At 43.6% G+C, this 19,528-nt stretch overlaps 2 protein-coding genes across 4 annotated transcripts; both read right to left on the bottom strand.

The window, feature by feature from the left end:
* Positions 1 to 1,354: 1,354 nt before the first annotated feature.
* LOC116312254 (cytochrome P450 20A1) lies at positions 1,355 to 7,775 on the bottom strand. The gene is made up of 13 exons (XM_031729630.2): positions 7,564 to 7,775; positions 6,938 to 6,987; positions 6,580 to 6,746; positions 6,313 to 6,458; positions 6,051 to 6,218; positions 5,617 to 5,695; positions 4,923 to 5,035; positions 4,779 to 4,833; positions 4,450 to 4,570; positions 4,236 to 4,347; positions 3,841 to 3,905; positions 2,112 to 2,201; positions 1,355 to 1,964 (listed from the first exon to the last, which is right to left on the bottom strand). Exons 1-13 carry the CDS (start codon positions 7,633 to 7,635, stop codon positions 1,811 to 1,813), a joined length of 1,392 nt encoding a protein of 463 aa, XP_031585490.1. The 5' UTR covers positions 7,636 to 7,775; the 3' UTR covers positions 1,355 to 1,810.
* Positions 7,776 to 9,367: 1,592 nt separating this feature from the next.
* On the bottom strand, positions 9,368 to 19,465 carry LOC116312253 (transmembrane protein 237B-like). Of its 3 annotated transcripts, none has more exons than XM_031729628.2 (14): positions 19,310 to 19,465; positions 19,049 to 19,084; positions 17,575 to 17,606; positions 16,762 to 16,775; positions 16,594 to 16,665; positions 12,705 to 12,833; positions 12,033 to 12,126; positions 11,553 to 11,710; positions 11,342 to 11,474; positions 11,064 to 11,255; positions 10,046 to 10,119; positions 9,866 to 9,950; positions 9,661 to 9,782; positions 9,368 to 9,565 (listed from the first exon to the last, which is right to left on the bottom strand). In XM_031729628.2, the coding sequence occupies exons 1-14, from the start codon at positions 19,328 to 19,330 to the stop codon at positions 9,501 to 9,503; spliced, it is 1,227 nt and encodes a 408-aa protein (XP_031585488.1). In that variant the 5' UTR covers positions 19,331 to 19,465; the 3' UTR covers positions 9,368 to 9,500. The 3 variants fall into 3 exon arrangements, with proteins under 3 accessions (XP_031585488.1, XP_039462166.1, XP_039462165.1); XM_039606231.1 differs by having other exon boundaries at positions 9,501 to 9,565; positions 16,594 to 16,662; XM_039606232.1 differs by lacking the exon at positions 17,575 to 17,606.
* Positions 19,466 to 19,528: the final 63 nt, after the last annotated feature.

Genomic DNA, 19,528 nt, shown 5'->3' with positions numbered 1-19,528 from the left:
TACAGTGCAGCCAGTCTGGAGTAGGGGAAGAAAATAGGATTTTGCTTCCTCTTCTGTAAAGCTCTCATAACATTTAATTTAAAGCTGCAAAAATCACTCAATTAACTGAATAACTTTCAGAAGCTAAAACCGCCTCCTTCCCCCTGTAGAAAGCCGAGTTGCTTTTACTATTTTCTGGTCTCTTATACACCAACCTGTTGATCCAATAAACAAAATAACAACTATTATTTATTAATTATACATTTCAGGCCCAATTTCATTGAAAATGTCTTGCACATGTGGGCTGGAAATACACACTGCTTAGCACTCGATCATCACAAGTTAATGGATCTTCAGGGATATCAGTGTTTCCAACAGCAGATGAACTGGAGAGGCAACAAGAAGACAACCCCCACAAAAGGTTTAGGTTGTGGCCACAGACTTTTTTTTTTTCTCGAGTTCAGATTTTTCCTGGTAGCATGAGGCGATGTCTGCCCAACACAGTCTCAAGGATGTAGAGGAGATACCAGGATGGTAGAAGGCTCATCAACCTAGAAGATGCTCATGAGCATGTTTCTTTCCAAACTAGAGAAACAGAAACAGACTCCATGAGGGTGGCCCGAGGGCCCGACATCCTTTACAAGGATCTGTGTTCAAAGCCCAGTGCTTTGCAGCTCGACTGGCTTTCACCAAAGACCAACAGAACCTAGCAGCTCCACCCCTTGTGTGTCGGCAGGTTCAGACGTGGAAAGGTTTGGAGATGCCTGCCTACAGCATCACGCAGCGTGATGGTTTGGAGAGACATATCTTTGAAGGGTTATGAAGACTTGTTTTGTATTTCTTTAAAAAACAAGTCTTCACTTTTGTTTCCAGCAGGGGCAAGAACAAAGAGAAAAATCAGTCAAGAGGTGTCAGGAGAAAGCAATGGCCTGTCTGCTGTGGTACACATGTGTTTTGAAATTGCAGATTATTTAAAAAATATCTGCAAATATAATCATGCTTGTCCTTAATTTATTTAGAAACCTCAAACAAAACCAGTTTTTGCAGCTTTTGACCCTTCATCACCCAAGTATCATACTGCACCAATGATAATGGACTCAGATTCATTTAAAGAGCGCTTGTAAAACGTGCCCAACACCAGGCTGGTGGTAAATAAAGTTTCTCAAAGGTCCGGGTTTAATCTAGAAACCCTTCACCTTTAAAAATCGGACCTTTTTGAGACATTTTATGGTGTTAAACTTTAAGACTTTAAGAACCTGAAGATAATCTGCATTAGGGAGATTTACTGGGGGGGGGCCTAGATTCACCAGAGACCACCAGAACTGGGGGGACTAGTAACTAGTAACAGAGATAAAAGACAAGAAGTGACACAAACTCAAAATCTTCATCCGTTTTTTAATATACAGGATGTAAACAAAAGGAATGAAATGTAAATGCAGCTTGGTTCATTTTCACAGACACAAACAAGCCCCCTGACTCTGACTCTAACCAGCTGTTCTGAAAATACAGAAAGTTTTAGCAGCGCAAGTCATTTTTCTCGACGTCACAGAGCTTTACTCGTCAAGCCTCCCTCCCTGAAGAGACAGGAAGCGTTCGACAAACTAAACCTGTGAGCGGAAAAAGCTAACATCATGCTTAAGGCCTCAGTGGTGGTACAAAGTGGGTGAAACAGCCTTTAAAATCCTACAAATTAAGAGTGTCAGTCCAAACTACTGGCATCATGATGGGAAACTACGATGACGTCTAACAGGGAATACTCTGCTGGTAATTTCATTCAGTGATGTTAAATGTGTTTCTCTTTGCTCTTCATCGTTTGCTCTAAATCTTTGTTTTAGCTGCTTCTTCTGCTGACGGTGATCCAGGTTTCGTCCTTCGGTGTGGATACCAGCTCGGATCGGATCTCGGCCACTTGCCCCTTCAGCCGGTGGAGCTTCAGCTGCCGCACCAACGTGCTGAGGACGACCGTAGCCACAGTGTAGGCAAACCTAACGGAGACCAAATAATGACTGATGCAGGACATCCAGATGTAGAAGAGCTTCAAATAGTTATCAAAACTTCCCAAAGTTGGTCTAATAAAGTCTGCTCTCACTATTAGCAGTCTGAGTGACAGACAGTGGATAATTTTCTCTTACCTGAGCTCTGGACACGTCTGATTCCCTGAGAATCCGAGCAGACAGAAGCTCTTTGTGGCCGATTCTTCCTCGAATCGATCTGGGTCAAACCTGATGGAGGATTGAAGTAATCACCAGTCCAGTAAACAGACATATTACAACTTTAACTTGGAGGAAAAAAAGCCCCTCACTCTGAAGCTGTCACTTTATTTTAACTACAGTTTATTTGATGGCTGCCGGTTTATGTTACCTGGTGAAGGCAGATGAATGCCCGGTGATAACTTTGACATGCTCAAGTCGACTTCACAGGAAACACCTGATATTCCAGCGAGCTCTACATGGTAATGCTAGCAGGTTTTATTTACACCCACCGGTTAGAATTAACTTCAAAACAACCCCCCCCACAAATAACAGCTAAGGCTGATGACAAAATGCCATTAGTTTTGAAGTTACTTACGAAATAGTGGACAAATTGAGTTTAGATGTGGTGATGATCAACTAAATTATTTGAGCTCTTCCTGTAAAATTTTGTCCTAATCCATTAACTAAATTTTGACCCCCAACAAAAGTTTCAAGCTCACCAAATCCATATTTGAGCCTCTGGGCAAGTCTGCCTCAGTAATGTTGAGGTCCAGACTCTGGGGAGGCCAATCCATGACTGATAGTGTTCTACTGTGTGTTTGGGGTCATTGTTAAGCTGAAAAATGAAACCACTGCCAATCAGACGCTTTCCAGATGGTATTGCGTGGTAGATCAAAGTCTGATGGCAATTTTCTTCATTTATAATCGTTACTTTTAACAAGATCAGATATGCTGTCACTGATTTTCAGTCCAGTTCTTGTGTAATTTTCATACCTCAGCCTTTTCTCCTGGATTCCCTTCATTAAGAACGGCTTCTTGATGGCAATCCTTCCACTGAGACCATTTGATGAGATTTCCATGAACAGTAGACAGATAAGCTGAAGGTTAAGATGCATCTCTCAGGTCCTGTGTCAGTTTTTTGCTGGCTTTGTTCCTGTTTCTTAAGGTCATGACTTTCAGATACTGTTCACCTGATGTAGATAGCTTTTTTTTTTTGTCCTGAACTTGTTCAGTTCCCTCAACATTTTTAAGGACATGCTGCACACCACGCTGAGATGTGTCAACCTTTCAGCTAATAGCTCTGGAAAAATGCTATTTTATGTCTGTCAAACTAGTAACAAAGAGCTTAAAGATCAGATTTAAAATCTTTGCCAAGTTCTCTTTTATGTGTAGACACGACACTGGTTCATAGTTGATTTAGGTGCCTTTTTTATGCTTTAATAATTCATTGGTTAAGGTTGCTTAACACACACACAAAATATATTCCACTGAAGATGGTCAGGTACAGGGACTGGACTGAAAATGAGTGTAAAAGCAGACAGTGTCCAAAGAAAGCTTTGAAACACTTTAAGAAAGCCTGGAGAACTATTGCTTAAGAGCACTTAAAAAAAGATTACAAGTAAGACTGGCTGCTTGGAAACAAGATATAAAGAAATCAGGGACTTTTGCACAGCATGATACCTCTTAGTCTAGTAAGAGATACCATTCTAGTCCCAGAATATAAATAAAATACTGGGAATGAGCGTTACAGATCCTGTTTTATAGAGTGATAATTTAGTGACCCAGTACAGTTTTCTTTCTTTGTATTGCAGATTTTGAATGAGTGGGATTTGAACCGGCAGCCATTTTTAAACTGGCTGAAGAACATGTCAAAGCCAAAAGGTCAAACCTGTAAGGGCTGCTCCAGGTTTCCTCATCTTGCAGAACCACTCCTAAGGCGTAAATCACCAACGTCTGAAAGTGACAACAACAATGCTTCACCGTGTTTACGTGTAACAAAACTGCTGTATTTTAACCTCAGCTGGGAAAACTGAGGGAATAACACACTTTAATAAGGAAGGAAGAAAAACAAAATAAAACAGGAATAATCACTCACTTGACTTTAAATAAACATTCAAAAGTTGCATATAAAAAAATAAATAAATAAAATAAAGTTCTCAGTTTATGTTTCTTACGCTGTTTAATGTTTCTATCTCTTCTTGTTTACCATTAACACAGCAAACACTGTGTTTGTGCAGCTGAAATAATCTGGCTGAGAGCCGCAGACGGCGGGAAACCGGATACCTCTTTGGGGATGACGTGCTGATCGACTTTGCCCTCCACTTCCTGAAGCCGAGCCGCAACAGGGGTGAGCTTGGCAGTCCTCACCGTCTCGTTCAGGACCTGTTGGCAGTATCTGTGCGAGGACGGAAATGCGATCGCATCAACGTTATTGACTGCACCACACGTGAAGGACGACTCAAGAACGCCTAAATACTGAAAAGTCCAAAAGTCTTACCTGAGCTGAGGAATCTTGTCGAGGGAAACCGGATCAGAACCCAATACGTCCTCCAGCTCCTGGTGCAACTTGTCCTGCACTTCCTCTGAACTGGACAGGAAGTAAAGAGCCCAGATACACACTGCCAAAACACCACAGTGTGTAATCTTAGAGTCAGAATAAAACGTCATTTTGCTAATAAAAGATAAATAAAAGTTAGCTTTTGTTTGCTTTTAGAGCTAAAACAGTTCATTAAATTATTGTTAAGTGCCTATCAGACAACTCTGGGAAACTGTAATTATAAAAATTGTGTCTGGCAGGCTTCACATCCTCTGATTCAGGCCACTTACAGTTCGCAGCGATGATACATCCAGCCAAAGTGAACACCATGCAGTCCTCCATGATCTGAAACAAACAATCCAGATTTCAGCGTTTTTTTTTCTTACCTCTGTGAAAGCGCTGAGGATGTAAAGCAGAAGCTCATCAGCATTCACCTGTCGCTCTGTGAAGTTGGACTGCAGCAGAGCGTCCACAAACACTGTCTGCTTCCTCTGGGCTTTCCTGTCCTTCGCCACTGACAGCAGCATGGACTCCATCTCTGACAGAGCTGACCACCGAGGAGGAAAAAACAAGATGAGAGCCGTGGCGACTCCGACCACATTCAAGGGCTCAAAATCTGACATCCTACCCCGGCACGGTTCACAGATTTTGTCCCACAACTGCTGGACAGGCCCTTTAAAAACATCTGGATCATCAAAACCTGGAATGTGAGCTTCCCCTGTCTGCACTAATAGGGTAAATTATTCTCACACCTGGAGAGCCTCTTTTTGAGAACTGGGTGTCAGAGTTACCTATTTCCCATTTTTCTAGCAAAAATATTAATCAAGACTGTACATGTGACATGAACAAGTGCCAGACACTCTCCGTGGGGTTACACGTTAAATGCAGTCTTTTCAGCCCTTTCAGACAGCACCCAAAATAGCATCTGTCCTTGGCAGGTAAATCCCTATCGATCCTATCCAAACAAAGCCTGTCTGCTGATTAAGGTGGTAACCGTGAATGTGCTCGGTCTGTCTGTCAAGAGGCTTAACACAGAGATAACATCGGAGCCTCTGCAGACTTTCCATTTGGCTTCACCACACAAAGCCAGACGCCGCTCCCACACGTTGACACGCCTCCTTCGCTCACCCTTCTCATAGTGCGCTTTCCTGCTGGAGCTCTTCTCCAGGGAGCCGTCCAGGTAGCCCTTTCCAATTTCTGACCAGATCTGGAGGCGTGAGTCAGAAGAGCAAAAAAATAAAAATCAATGATCAGTTACAGAGACTTAAACTCCCTGCAGAACTTTAGCATGGTGCATTTTTGATTAGCATCCCAATAAAGTAAAGTTTTGTGTCCCCCAGCGGTGAACGTAGCGGACAAAGTCAGACCTCATGCTTCATTTAATGGCCTCTGAAATGTTCTAGCATAATGTTCTGGTCTAAGGGCTAAGAGCAAGAGAAAGTTCTCTCAAAGTGAACTCTATCAGAGGAAACTGACCGTACCAGAGGTCAAAAAAGGGCTATTTTTTTCGCCCTCAGATCCTAAAAGCGTACTCCATAGAAGTTTGTGCTAAAATTTCTCACCGCATCGTGGTTCTTGCGGAAGGCAAGGACCTCGGCGTCGTCGCTGAACCGCTCGCCCAGAGCCAGCTGGGTGACCGTCTTCATGGCCAAGCCCAGCAGGTGGGCACACAGAGGCGTGTGCTGACCCTCTGGGAATGACTTCCACTTTTTCACCAGCTCATCCACCAGCTAAGAAACAAGATATCAGTTAGCAGGAAGTGTGAGGAAGTTTTTGGTTCTTTTCTTATTTTTTTTAGAAAAATTATTTCTTGGCTGTGGAAACCTTGAGCACGAGCGGGAAGTTGTTCTTCAGCGTGCTGTTGATGGCACTTTCGTACACTTTTTTTCTCATGACGGACTCGCTGGCCCCACCTCCCATCCCGGACTTGTAGCCCAGCAGCGACTTCAGCATCGTTTCAAAGGAGTCGGCTAAAAAGGAAGCAGGAAACAGCAGATTTATGCATGAGGATGTTCTTCTATTCAATTAGATATTCTGCCCAACAAATTCTTGAGTGTAAGAAAAGCTGCTGATCCAAACTGGTTTGCTTACTGGTGTGGTTGGGGTTGATGTGTTGTTGTAGCTCGCTCACGGAGCCCAAGCTGACCACGGGGCGACCGCCAAACCAGAACGATGCCACGGAGCCGTACTCATCATGCAGGCTGACAAGGAACTCGTGCAGACTGCCTCTGTCGATGATATCCTGCAGGTTTCCATCCCTGGAGAACAGAAAATAGAACATTGATGCACATCTGCTTATATTTACTTATATTTACTGACAAAAGCTATTAGGATGACAGGACCCTTAAGGAGCTAATTATTACGCACAAGGTACTATATTTTACAAAACGCTGTTATTGAATAAGAGTTAACAGAAGCAGAAAAAATAAAGGTAAAGATGAAAACTTACTTCTCATCCGTGGGGTTGAGACCTGGGATACCAGAGGCCCTTCTGGATGACTGAAAATATGATTAGAAATGAGATTTTGTTGTTGAACACAAAATACAAGTCATTAAACATGAGTGGTTTTGCTCACAGTGGTGTCCACATATCTACTAAGTCTTTACATAATTTAAAATAATGGCTATCGGAAAGCGGGTCCCATTCAGAACTTCTTTGAAAAATGCGCGAATTTAACAATTCCTTATTGAGTAGCATGCGCATATAGAACATGATATAGTTTAGGGATGTGAAGTCATTTAGTTGGAGTTTAGAAATAAATCGGCTTGTAACACAAACACATAAAGGAAACTGATAAAAATGAAAAAAAAATGTTTTATTATCTCGTTTTCGCTCATTCCGTCTTCTTGAAGTTGGGTTTCACTGGACTAGGTCAATGAATACTGTATTAAATGGGAGCCGAAATGTGCAAAATACACTCCTTATTCAATTTATTTCTTAAATAGTTCAGAATAATGTGCTCCAACTCGTGAACAAGAACTAAAACATTAAAAGGCGCTTTTTGGTTAGGACACTGGGATGAGGGCAACAGCCCGCTAATGTTGCAAGCTAACGCCAAACTTGCAGGAACTTACCGGGTACAAATAAAGGACAGCGCCCACCAGGATGATGACAAACGTAACAGCAAAGATCGCAAAGTCCAGCATGATTGCTCGCTGTTATCTAAAAGTTTCTGCTAACTTTTATTCATGTATATTTGAATGTTTCCACAAAAACCCTCAAGATATCACTACCACGTCAACATCAGCTGGACAGTGCTGCTTGGTTATCTGTGTTCGATTATACAGCCTAGATCGCAGGCAGAGCAAACCAATGGATTCCAGGAAAAAACATGACACCAAGGAGACACAAAACACGGGCAAAGACAGACAAAACGACGACAAAGGGACACAAAACAAGATCAAAGAAACAGAAATGTTGACAAGTGAGACACAAAATGGTCACAAATACATAAAATGACACAAAACAACTCAAAGGGACACAAAATGACCATAAAGTCATTTTATAATGATGTAAAAAGACACACACAAAAATCACACTGAGCAAAGGCATAAGAAACAACTACAAAGAATAAAAATAAAATCACACAAAGAGATACAACATGAGTAAAGATATACTCAAAAACACAAAAATTAGAAATAAGCACATAAACAAGAGCAAGGACATAAAACAACTATAAAAAGAAGAAGGAACAAGACCAGACACACTAAATAACCAGAAAGACATAAGATGAGACAAGAAGAGACACAAATGACACCAAAGGGACAAAAAACAACTACAAAAGGGACCCCCAAAAAACAAAGTCATGAAATAAAGATATAAAAAGAGACAAAAATCATATAAAGAGATGCACAATCACTAAAAAGAAAAACAAAAAGAAAAGTGACAACAAAGCGACACAAAATGATAACAAAGGGACATTAAAAAACATTAAATGACATAAAGAGAGACAAAAACATTATGAGATGAAAAAATGACTAAAAAGGGCACAAAAACACCAAAGTGACAGCAAAGAGATGCAAAACATGCACAAAGACATAAAAACAACACACTAAATGTCCACAAAATGTCCACAGAGACATGAAATAAGACACAAAATTACAAGAAAACAGAGACAAAACAAGACCAAAGTGATACAAATGACAGAAAGGTGATATAAAGCAACTGAATGGGGACTACAGTGACACCAGAGACACAAAATGACTACAGAGGGACACAAAAAAGACCAAAGTTTACAATAAAAAGACCCAACATGACGCCAAAGACACACAGGAAAAAGACCAGACACCACATGTCCACAGACACAAACTAAAAACCTAAAACTGGACACAAAATCACTCAGAATGTCGTTTTTTTGAACAAACGCTTTGTGACTTGACTTATGCTCAAATTAAAACTGATCCATTGACACTTGACCTCAGGTGTCACGTGTAAAACCCGCCGTCAGCGTTACATTTAGCTGTCTTTCTGTTCCGTTCCATCACAGCTGCTCTTCAGCTTCTCTAGAAGTCTTTTAGGATCTCAGATGATTTTTGTTTTTTTGCTTTGACTCATCTCGGTGTTTATACCTCAGCTATGTCATCCTTTGGTTTATGCACTGGCCTGAATTTCCACCTCCAGGTTAATTTCATTAGCTTTCAGTGCAGCGTAGTAACACCATTAACTACTCCTTGGCATGATAAGTGCTTTTACTTTTGATACGTTACAATGCTTTTGCATTTAGACCATGTAAATCACTTTCTTCATAGCTCATTCAGTGTACTTCAGTAGTCTGGGCAAGCAGAAAAACAGTGTAGTGAATGTAGTGAATGCTTTCTTTCATGGGTTTCATGTAGAGAAACAACTGTAAACAAAAGAGATAAAAAACTATTGTTGGGTTCTTTAAATCTCTGTATTTAAAAAGAATTGAACATATTTCAAACGTACAAAAATAACTTAAACAACATTCATGATAAAATGCAAAAATATGTGCAAAATGACAACAAAGCTGTACAGTAAGTCCTTAATTTTCTCAGGCGGTCATTTCTGATTTGTCATCTGGCTTTGGAGGCTCAATCTCCATGGCCATTAGGTAACCTGAGGAGGAAGGATAAGACAACAAAAATAAATGTTTTAAGTTGGATTTTCCTTTTTTTAAGCAGAAATGCTCATCCCACACTGCTCTCTCTCACCCTCCGTGTAGTCTGTCTCAGGTCTGATGGCAATTAAAATCCAGGCCAGGCCCACCAGCAGGGCCACCACCAGGTTGACAGTCACCCATGGGTGGAGAATCTGGTGCTCCAACCCTGTAGGCCTAAAGCAGAATCAGGTCAGCCTCAGTATCAAAACCAGACTTTTTAATAATATCAGAATATCAGATTATTCTAGCAAGCTCACAGTAGTGTCGTGTTGTTGGAATAGAGGTTGATCCGATCGCTGGTCATTTGCTGGCTCAGAGAGAGGACGAGCGCTGAGAAATACACTGTGTGCAAAAAGCAATGCGTGTCAACTGAATCCCAAACAGATTCCACGATGATGTGTGTCTGAAGCACAGACAGAGAAGGAAGGAGGACTCACAGAACGAGGCGAGAGCCACCGGATCCAGTGTGATGAACTCCCGCAGAGCCACGGGGCCTTTGGCCAGATTCACCCTGAGGAGAATTTCATTTGTAGAAAACACAACAGCTAATTCATAGCGTAAATGGATGCAGTATTCATTCACTTCACACTTTTAATTACAAGATCTATGAAGTGAGATCCCTGTCCCACCCCAGCTCTATAGCCCCTCACCTGAGCTCAAAGTTTCAACACGCTCTTTTTACAGTTTGAACTGCGCCACCACTTTTCTAATGTTGCAGAAGATGACAGATTTACTTAAGACACCTGCTCCTATCAAGCAGTTTGTTTGTAAATAAGAAAGTTTTATTTGCAAAATAAACAAATAACACTTTTTGTTTGCAAACATAAAAATCTGAAAGTTTTGATTGCAAAATAGTAACGTTTTATTTGCAAATACAAAAGTATTTATAATACAATAAACCTGTTTTTTGTTTGCAACTGTTAAATCCAAAATGTTTTGTTTACAAATATATGCTTTTAAAAATTATACAAACATGTTTTTTTGTTTGGAAAAAGCAACATTTTGATCGAAAATACCACATTTGTTAGCAAATATAAAAATTCTAACATTTTGCTAGCCAATCATATTTTTTGTTTGCAAATATTACAAAAATGAAACATTTTTGTGCACAAATATCAAACTTTTTTTTAATGAATATTAACATTCTGGAAAATATACAAACACCAACTTTTTGGTTTGCAAATACTAAATTTTTGTTAGCAAATATCAAAAATAAAAAAATTGTTTTGCAAGCTCATATCTTGTTTCTTGCAAATATAAATGTATAACAAGTTTTACTCACAAATACCAAAGTTTTGCTTGCAAATACCGTGTCTGCGTGTGTTCTCTTTGTGTGCTCCATTTTGCTCCCACAGTAGGGTTTGGCTATTTGGTGATTCTAATTTGCCAGAAGGTGTGATGTGTTTTTGTTTGCAACGTGGCGAACCATGATGGATTTCCATTGTGCAGCTTTACCTGTCGAAGGCTGCCACCGTGCTGATGGCCAGCAGCATGTAGAGCAGAGACTGGGAGGGATACGCCACGCTTTGGTACTGCTCCAGCAGGTTGGACAGGGCGGTGAGGTGCTGCCCGGCTAGCATGTACACCATCACCACGTTCCACACGGCGTAGCCCGCCAGGAAGCCCTGACAGTATAGACCGAACACCCTGGAGCATGAACAGAGGAGAGGAGGAACATTGGGACGGGAGGACAGACTCGGGATTTTTAAAGTCAGGAGACACTTTGCTGTTACCTGAAGCCTCCATGCACTCTGATGGAAACGTCTCTGGTGGTCCACAGCGGCTGCATGTGCTGGAAGTCTGCCATGTTGTCCATCGCGTCGCTGGTCTTCCTCCATTCGGAGCGTTCAGCAGCCTGGAAACGCTCTGCATACAAACACATAAAAAAAAGTTAAACAAACAGCCTCATCATCAATATCGTCTTCTTCTTTTTCTGTCACTCACTATTTCTCTCCACAAACACCTTCCCGACCGGCTGGCTCTGACTCTGTGGGGCGGCGAACAGGGAATGCTGGGGCAATGGAGGAGGGGTGTCGCTGATGATGTCATCCTCCGGTACGTCCAGCTCATCGGGAAGCTGCGTCTCGACAACTTTGGACTTCCTGAAGAGCGTATGGCAAGTTAAAAAATTTATTTTTTTAAACTAAAAAGCCAGACTATTCTCACATCACAACATCAAAGATAATAAGTTGCGAATATCGAGGCCCAGCGTACGTTTGAATTTGTTCTCCTTCAATGATGGTTTAAAACAGCTCAGTTATTAATTTATAGTGAACACTTGTGTGTTTCAGAGTCAATAAAGGGGAATAAACAAGAACAGCAACATTATAAAAATCGACTGTCCGCCAAATGATTTCTTTAAATGTGGATTTCAAGCCAGAATTTCACAATTAGTGCACCTGTATTAAAATAATAAATTCTTACTTTTTCTTTCGGGGTTTCCTGACCACTTCTTCTCCATCTGTGGTCTGGTCCGCGGTGTCTCCGTTCACCAGGTCGGCGTGGTCGTCCTCAAGATCTGAAATCCAAGATTGTCACATACACAACGTTAAAGCGTTCACAACATGGGCAAAGTTTCAGTTTCAGCCAAAAGTTCAGTCCTCACATTGCTCTACATGCTCACACTCAGACACTTTTTTCTAAATTTGGCTCTTTAATCTGTCAGAGAGTCGCAGAAGCTCCGCCCACCTGCTGTTTGTGAGAGGCAGACAATCATAAGAAAGCTGGTTTGAAGTGGGAAGAGCTAAAGTAGCTTGTTTCAGGCAGATGATGAACTGAGGGGGCTGACACAAGATTCACAATGAGATACATAAGGATTACTTTGAGCTGTGAATCATGCAAAGCCACTCCAGCAGAGTCTATAGTTAAAAATATGGAGCTAGCTAAAGTTATTATTAAACAGTCTTTCTCCCCTCACCCCCAACTGGTGGCGGCACACGGTTGCTGGAGGTTTCTTCCTGTTAAAAGGAAGTTTTTCCTTCCACTGTGGCTTGCTCTTAGGACGTCGTCTGATTGTTGGCGGTTTCTCTGTATTATTGTAGGGTCTTTACCTTATAGAGCAGCTACAACTAGCGGAGACAGAATTCTTGAATTCACCTATAGTGGCAGTTTTCTTCTTCTTCCTCCTCCTCTGTGGCGGGGCCTCCACTGTGGCTTCAAGGGTCAGATGATCCCCGATTCCAGAAGCCCTGCGGCTGCCCATGCCTCCCATCTCCATCCCCTGATCTGAAGGCGGCACAAGAAGCTACAGCTTTATTTTAAACAGTGCGTGGAGGCAAATGAGGAAATTGAAATTTTTATACAGAAATTTTAGGACAAATTTGAAAAATCTACTCTCCTTCTTTGTGGTTTTATGTTGTTATCCTTTACTTAAAATTATTCTCCAGAGTTATGAAAGAATTTTAATGGTAACAATATGTTTTTTAGGAACTTAGTGAACATAAATGCTGTTATATATGTGCAGGCTTTCATGAACAAGCCATATATAACGAGTTCTACACTGCTCAACAGTTCAGTACATAATGCAAAGCTTTCTTTGGGCTCATGATGGCAAATTGAAGATAATTTGGATGACCCTTATGAAGAAAACAACGAGGGAACAGTTTACCCTGCCCGGGATAGGGTTACCGGGGCCCCGCCCTGGAGCCAGGCCCGGGGAGGGTGCCCGAGGGCGAGCGTCTGGTGGCCGGGCCTTAGTCCATGGGGCCCGGCCGGGCACAGCCCGAAGAGGAGACATGGGCCCATCCTCCCGCAGGCCCACAACCCGCAGGAGGCGCCATAGGGGTCGGGTGCATTGTGTGCTGGGCGGCGGCCAGGAGCAGAGGCCCTGGCGGACTGATCCCCGGCTGCCAAGACTGGCAATAGGGACATGGAATGTCACCTCTCTGGTGGGGAAGGAGCCTGAGTTAGTGCGTGAGGTTGAGAGGTACCGGCTAGATATAGTCGGGCTCACCTCTACGCATGGCTTGGGCTCTGGAACCAGTCTCCTAGAGAGGGGCTGGACTCTGTCTCAGTCTGGAGTTGCCCCTGGTGAGAGGCGGCGGGCTGGGGTGGGTATTCTAATATCCCCTCGGCTTGCTGCCGGTACGTTGGGGTTTTTCCCGGTGGATGAGAGGGTTTGTTCCCTGTGCCTTAGGGTCGGGGAAAGGGTCCTGACTGTCATTTGCGCTTATGGGCCGAGTGGCAGTTCAGAGTACCCAGCCTTCTTAGAGTCCCTCGGGGGGGTGCTGGAAGGTGCCCCACCGGGAGACTCTGTTGTCCTGCTGGGAGACTTCAATGCTCACGTGGGTAACAACAGCGAGACCTGGAGGGGCGTGATTGGGAGGAACGGCCCCCCTGATCTGAATCCGAGCGGTGTTTTGTTATTGGACTTCTGTGCAAATCACAGTTTGGCCATAACGAACACCTTGTTCGAACATAAGAGTGTCCATAAGTGCATGTGGCACCAGGACGCTCTAGGCCGCAGGTCGATGATCGATTTTGTAATCGTATCACCAGACCTGCGACCATATGTTCTGGACACTCGGGTAAAGAGAGGGGCTGAGCTGTCAACTGATCACCACCTGGTGGTGAGTTGGATCAGGTGGCGGGGAGGATGCTGGACAGACCCGGTGCACCTAAACGCGTGTAGTGAGGGTGTGCTGGGAACGCTCTAGCAGAGGCCCCAGTCTGCGAGATCTTCAACTCACACCTCCGGCAGAGCTTCAACAGCATTCCGAGGGAGACTGGGGACATTGAGTCCGAATGGACCATGTTCAGCGTCTCCATCGCCATTAGCGTGCTGCCTGCTGTAACCCTAATTTCCCTCGGGATTAATAAAGTATATTGATTGATTGATTGATTGATTGAGCTGCGGCCGCAAGGTGGTTGGTGCCTGCCGTGGTGGTAATCCCCGAACCAAATGGTGGACACCAGAGGTGAAAGGAGCCACCAAGCTGAAGAAGGAGTCCTATCGGGCTTGGTTAGCCTGTGGGACTCCGGAGGCAGCCGACAGGTATCGACAGGCCAAGCGGAATGCGGCTCGGGCAGTGGCTGAAGCAAAAACTCGGGTGTGGGAGGAGTTCGGAGAGGCCATGGAAAAGACTTTCGGACTGCCTCGAAGAGATTCTGGCAAACCGTCAGGCGTCTCAGGAGGGGAAAGGGGTGCTCTACCTGCACTGTGTATAGTGCTGGCGGAGCGCTACTGACGCCGACTGAGAAAATTGTCAGGCGGTGGAAGGAATACTGAGGACCTCCTTAATCCCACTGACACGCCTCTTCGAGGAGGAAGCAGAGTCTGGGGATGAGGGAATGACCCGCCAATTTCCGGGGCGAGGTCACTGAGGCAGTTAAACAACTCCTTGGTGGCAGAGCCCTGGTGTTGATGAGGTCCGCCCGAGTTCCTGAAGGCTCTGGATGTTGTAGGGCTGTCCTGGTTGACACGCCTCTACAATGTTGCGTGGAGATCAGGGCAGCACCCTGGACTGGCAGACCGGGTGGTGGTCCCCATCTTTAAGAAGGGAGACCGGAGGGTGTGTTCCAACTACAGGGGGATCACACTCCTCAGCCTCCCTGGGAAAGTCTATGCCAGGGTGCTGGAAAGGAGAGTTCGTCCGTTAGTCGAACCTCGGATACAGGAGGAACAATGCGGTTTTCGTCCTGGTCGCGGAACACTGGACCAGCTCTTTATCCTCTCAGGGATACTTGAGGGTGCATGGGAGTTTGCCCAACCAGTCTACATGTGTTTTGTGGACTTGGAGAAGGCATTCGACCGTGTCCCTCGGGGTGTCCTGTGGGAGGTGTTGCGGGAGTATGGGGTGTCTGGCCCATTGCTACGGGCCATTAGATCCCTATACAACCGTTGCAAGAGTTTGGTTCGCATTGCCGGCAATAAGTCGGACTCGTTCCCGGTGGGTGATGGGCTCCGCCAGGGCTGCCCTTTGTCACCGGTTCTGTTCATAATTTTTATGGACAGGATTTCTAGGCGCAGCCAAGTGGCGGAGGGCTTTCACTTCGGTGGCCTCAGAATCTCATCTCTGCTTTTTGCGGATGATGTGGTTCTGTTGGCCTCATCAGGTAAAGGCCTCCAGCTCGCACTGGAGCGGTTCGCAGCCGAGTGTGAAGCAGCGGGAATGAGGATCAGCACCTCCAAATCTGAGGCCATGGTTCTCAGCCGGAAAAGGGTGGAGTGCCCACTCCGGGTCGGGGATGAGTTCCTGCCCCAAGTGGAGGAGTTTAAGTATCTCGGGGTCTTGTTCGCGAGTGATGGGAGAAGGGAGCCAGAGATCGACAGACGGATTGGTGCTGCGGCTGCAGTGATGCGGATGCTGCACCGGTCCGTCGTGGTGAAGAGGGAGCTGAGTGTAAAAGCGAAGCTCTCAATTTACCGGTCGATCTACGTCCCTACCCTCACCTATGGCCACAAGCTGTGGGTAGTGACCGAAAGAACGAGATCGCGGATACAAGCGGCAGAAATGAGCTTCCTCCGAAGGGTGGCTGGCCTCTCCCTTAGAGATAGGGTGAGAAGTTCGGCCATCCGGGAGGGGCTCAGAGTAGAGCCGCTGCTCCTCCACATCGAAAGGAGCCAGTTGAGGTGGTTCGGGCATCTGACAAGGATGCCTCCTGGGCGCCTCCTGGGTGAGGTGTTCCGGGCATGTCCCACCGGGAGGAGGCCCCGGGGCAGACCCAGGACACGCTGGAGAGATTATATCTCTCGGCTGGCCTGGGAACGCCTTGGTATTCCCCCGGATAAGCTGGAGGAGGTGGCTGGGGAGAGGGAGGTCTGGGCTTCTCTGCTTAGGCTGCTGCCCCCGCGACCCGGCCTCGGATAAAGCGGATGAAGATGGATGGATGGATGGATGGATGGATGACAATGATAAATATGCTCATGGTGTGAGTGGTGAAGATACAGTGACATGCATGAAAAGGTTATATTAAAGAAGCCCTTCAAACCTTTAAATTCATGTTCGTGAAGCATCAAATATGAGAATACGAAAGTGTTTCTTACCGTCTGTATCATCCACCCCATTTGTCTCTTTTTTCACTCTCTTCTTCTTGTGCTTTGGTGCTGGAACATCTTCTGTGCACATGAAGGAATAAATAAATAAAGCTAAGTCACATAAAAAATGAGTTTGAGAAGAAATCCAACTCGTTTATTAGAAATATTTTTACCCACCTGTTGTGTCTTGACTTCACATGTGCACAGGTCGCAAAAACAAAGAAAAGAGAGAAGAAAGGTTTAGTTTTGCTGTTTAAAGTGGACCTCGTCTCTCATTTACTGCTTCAGTTTTTTATTCTTGGACTCTACTAGAGTCACTTTGCATGAATCACAGCCCAAAATTATCCTCATTTATCTTATCCTGGGCTTTGGTGCAGCCCTTCAGTTCATCCCCTGTCTAAAAGCAGCTGTTTTAGCTCCTCCCCACCATAACTATATTATAATTGACAGGTGTGTGGGGCTTTTGAGTCTGGGATGACCATATGACTGACAGCCCTTTTCTCTGACGTCATACAGAGCCAAGTAGAAAAAAATGAAGATACAGAGCAGTCTGAAGTCTGACTGACTTATTGTGACCTCGATTTCAGTAGGTATTATCATTATTATTATTATTAGTTAATTTTTATTTTGTTACATGCTTCTTTGATATGATGGCAATCCATTGCTGCCTCATCAGTGTTGAAAGTTGATCAGAGTTCAGGTCTTGTGCTTTTCCACCCACTGTTTAAGGACTGACTATATATATAAATTCAATCGGATTGGAAAGTTTCCTGGCCATTGTTCCTGTTATTCACTTATCTCAGAGTTACTCAATTGCTACTTTTGCCTTGTGACATGGTGCGGGAAAACACAAAGGTTGTCACCGGGATGCTCCTGGATCATTGAGACACACACACACACCCCTCTTGCATCTGCATGGCAAAAAAGCTTTCAAAGGTCCCCTTTAGCATTACACCCCAGTAGCTGCTTGAAATGAAGATGTTTACCCACCTCAACATCGTGGGAAGAGATCGCTGGCCTCTCTGGAGAGACACAGTGAAACACAGAAGTCAGATTTCTCCCTGTGTTCACTCATAAAAACCCCCTCTAAAGAACATTTTTATTCCTTCTTTTATAGATTCGTGTTGAGGTTTAACATGTTAAATGCAGTTTTTTCATTTCCAAATCAGTCACACCCCAAAAAAAAAAACACCTATGTAAAAATAATTGGGATAATAAGACCTACAGTTATATTTTCTGAATTTCTGTCGATACCAACAGAACAACACAAGTTATGCACACATTCTAGTAAATCTAGAAACAAAACTAAACACTTTTTATTCAAAATCCTGCGAGAACAAAACACTACAACTGACCCTTGAGTATACACCGCTACCAGGCACACCAGAGTCTGATAAAATCTGACTGGAAAGCTTTTTGGTGCCATCAAACGCAGCTTAAACATATCTAATAACTATCACTCCTTCATTAACAAGAACACAAGAACCAAAGAAACTTAATTTAGAAATTTAGACACAAACTGCCTGAAAGTGATACGGCTGTTCTTACAAAACAGGATAAGCCCATTATAAGAGATTATCTAAGCCACCAGTACTTGCATAACCAATGAAAAAGTGAAGATTTTAACATAAAAAGTTCAAGAACTTTCAGTTATAACCCAGAATCGGATAAAGCAACCAAGGCGAGCATCTTACCGGCGTCTTTCTGGCCATTTCTTCCTCAAGAAACCAGCGAGACAGGAGTTAAGTGACACATGACATCCTGACTGTTTTATCCTCGGCTAAATCTGTGTTAGTACATCTGCCAGGACTGAGGATTACCCCGAGCACAGGTCAAGCCCCTTTTTCAGCATCTTGGAGCCTCAGTGTGTATTTATGAGTGTGTCAGTGAGTAAAAACATCCAGGAAATACGTCATCTGACGTAAACCGAGAAGGAAATCACTAAGATTTATCAGAAATAAAAAACAAATCACTTAAAAACAGGCTTTAAATTCACCAAGTCTGAATGGATAAGTCTGTGTGAGGAGTTTATCAGATCTCTGGGTGCTTTTACTCGACTTTCTCCTGTTTCACTGAATAAGTTGTTGCTTAAGAGCGCAATAGAAAAAAATGAGGGGTGGCTCAACACTTTTGCACAGGACTGTATGTCTCTAATGTTTTAATGATTTTAGTACATTTTGCGAGGTGCTACAGAAATAAAACTTATTATTATTAAAGGAAATGTAAAACCCAGTGTCGATCACTTTAATATTTTTCTAATAAGCTGCTAATTCAATATTTTCTATATCAATAACTTTTTATCTCATAATTTAAGACTGAAAACGTCTGGATAAATAAATGTGTAAATAACATAAAGTAAATAAAATGAATAAAAACCAGCCACCACGTGACAAATCAACAGGTTCTTGTTGATTTTTATTAAACGTTATTACAGAGGAGCTACAGAGCTGTTTGATTTACTCACCGGTGGGAGAGGCGGCAGCTCCCTCACCCTCCGCGTCTACACAGAAAACAGGCAGGTTACAAACACCGTCTGCTCTTTATTATCATCGTTTTCGCTCTTATTAGAGCTCAGAGAGAGATTACACAAATACAGCCTTTAAAGTGAACCAGAAAACGAGCTTTCTGCCCCACACAGGTACAGTTCACGTTCACAAATCACGCCATCCATTTAAATATGACCGTTATGTTGACCATTAATGCATTATGTGTGCATATCTCTCACCGTTGCGCCTCCTGTATCCATAACCCGTTTAATATTGTGCAGCTGGTAACTTTGTTTTATTCGCTTCAGTCGTTTAAAGCGAATAAATCGCTGCTTTTGTTGGTTTTTCTTTTCCTTTTTTTGCTTTGTTTACGCTTACTGAGCGACGGGGTTGTGGCCCGGATGTATTTAGGAATAGTGTGACGCATTTCCGGTATCTTAATGTTTAGCAAAAATAAA

Source organism: Oreochromis aureus, linkage group 23 (genome assembly GCF_013358895.1).
Source record: "Oreochromis aureus strain Israel breed Guangdong linkage group 23, ZZ_aureus, whole genome shotgun sequence".
Taxonomy (NCBI): domain Eukaryota; kingdom Metazoa; phylum Chordata; class Actinopteri; order Cichliformes; family Cichlidae; genus Oreochromis; species Oreochromis aureus.
This window is presented reverse-complemented; position numbering and strand designations above follow the sequence as displayed.

Excerpts from the sequence above, each read along its gene's own strand:
- LOC116312254 (XM_031729630.2), bottom strand. The coding sequence starts at position 7,635 with ATGCTGGACTTTGCGATCTTTGCTGTTACGTTTGTCATCATCCTGGTG. Across the intron at positions 5,036-5,616 it reads GAAAGCGCACTATGAGAAGG|CTCTGTCAGAGATGGAGTCC; the intron begins GTGAGCGAAGGA and ends CTCGGTGGTCAG. Across the intron at positions 1,965-2,111 it reads CAGACGTGTCCAGAGCTCAG|GTTTGCCTACACTGTGGCTA; the intron begins GTAAGAGAAAAT and ends GGTCTCCGTTAG.
- LOC116312253 (XM_031729628.2), bottom strand. The coding sequence starts at position 19,330 with ATGGATACAGGAGGCGCAACG. Across the intron at positions 11,256-11,341 it reads AGAGTGCATGGAGGCTTCAG|GGTGTTCGGTCTATACTGTC; the intron begins GTAACAGCAAAG and ends TTCATGCTCCAG. Across the intron at positions 10,120-11,063 it reads ACGGTGGCAGCCTTCGACAG|GGTGAATCTGGCCAAAGGCC; the intron begins GTAAAGCTGCAC and ends AATTCTCCTCAG.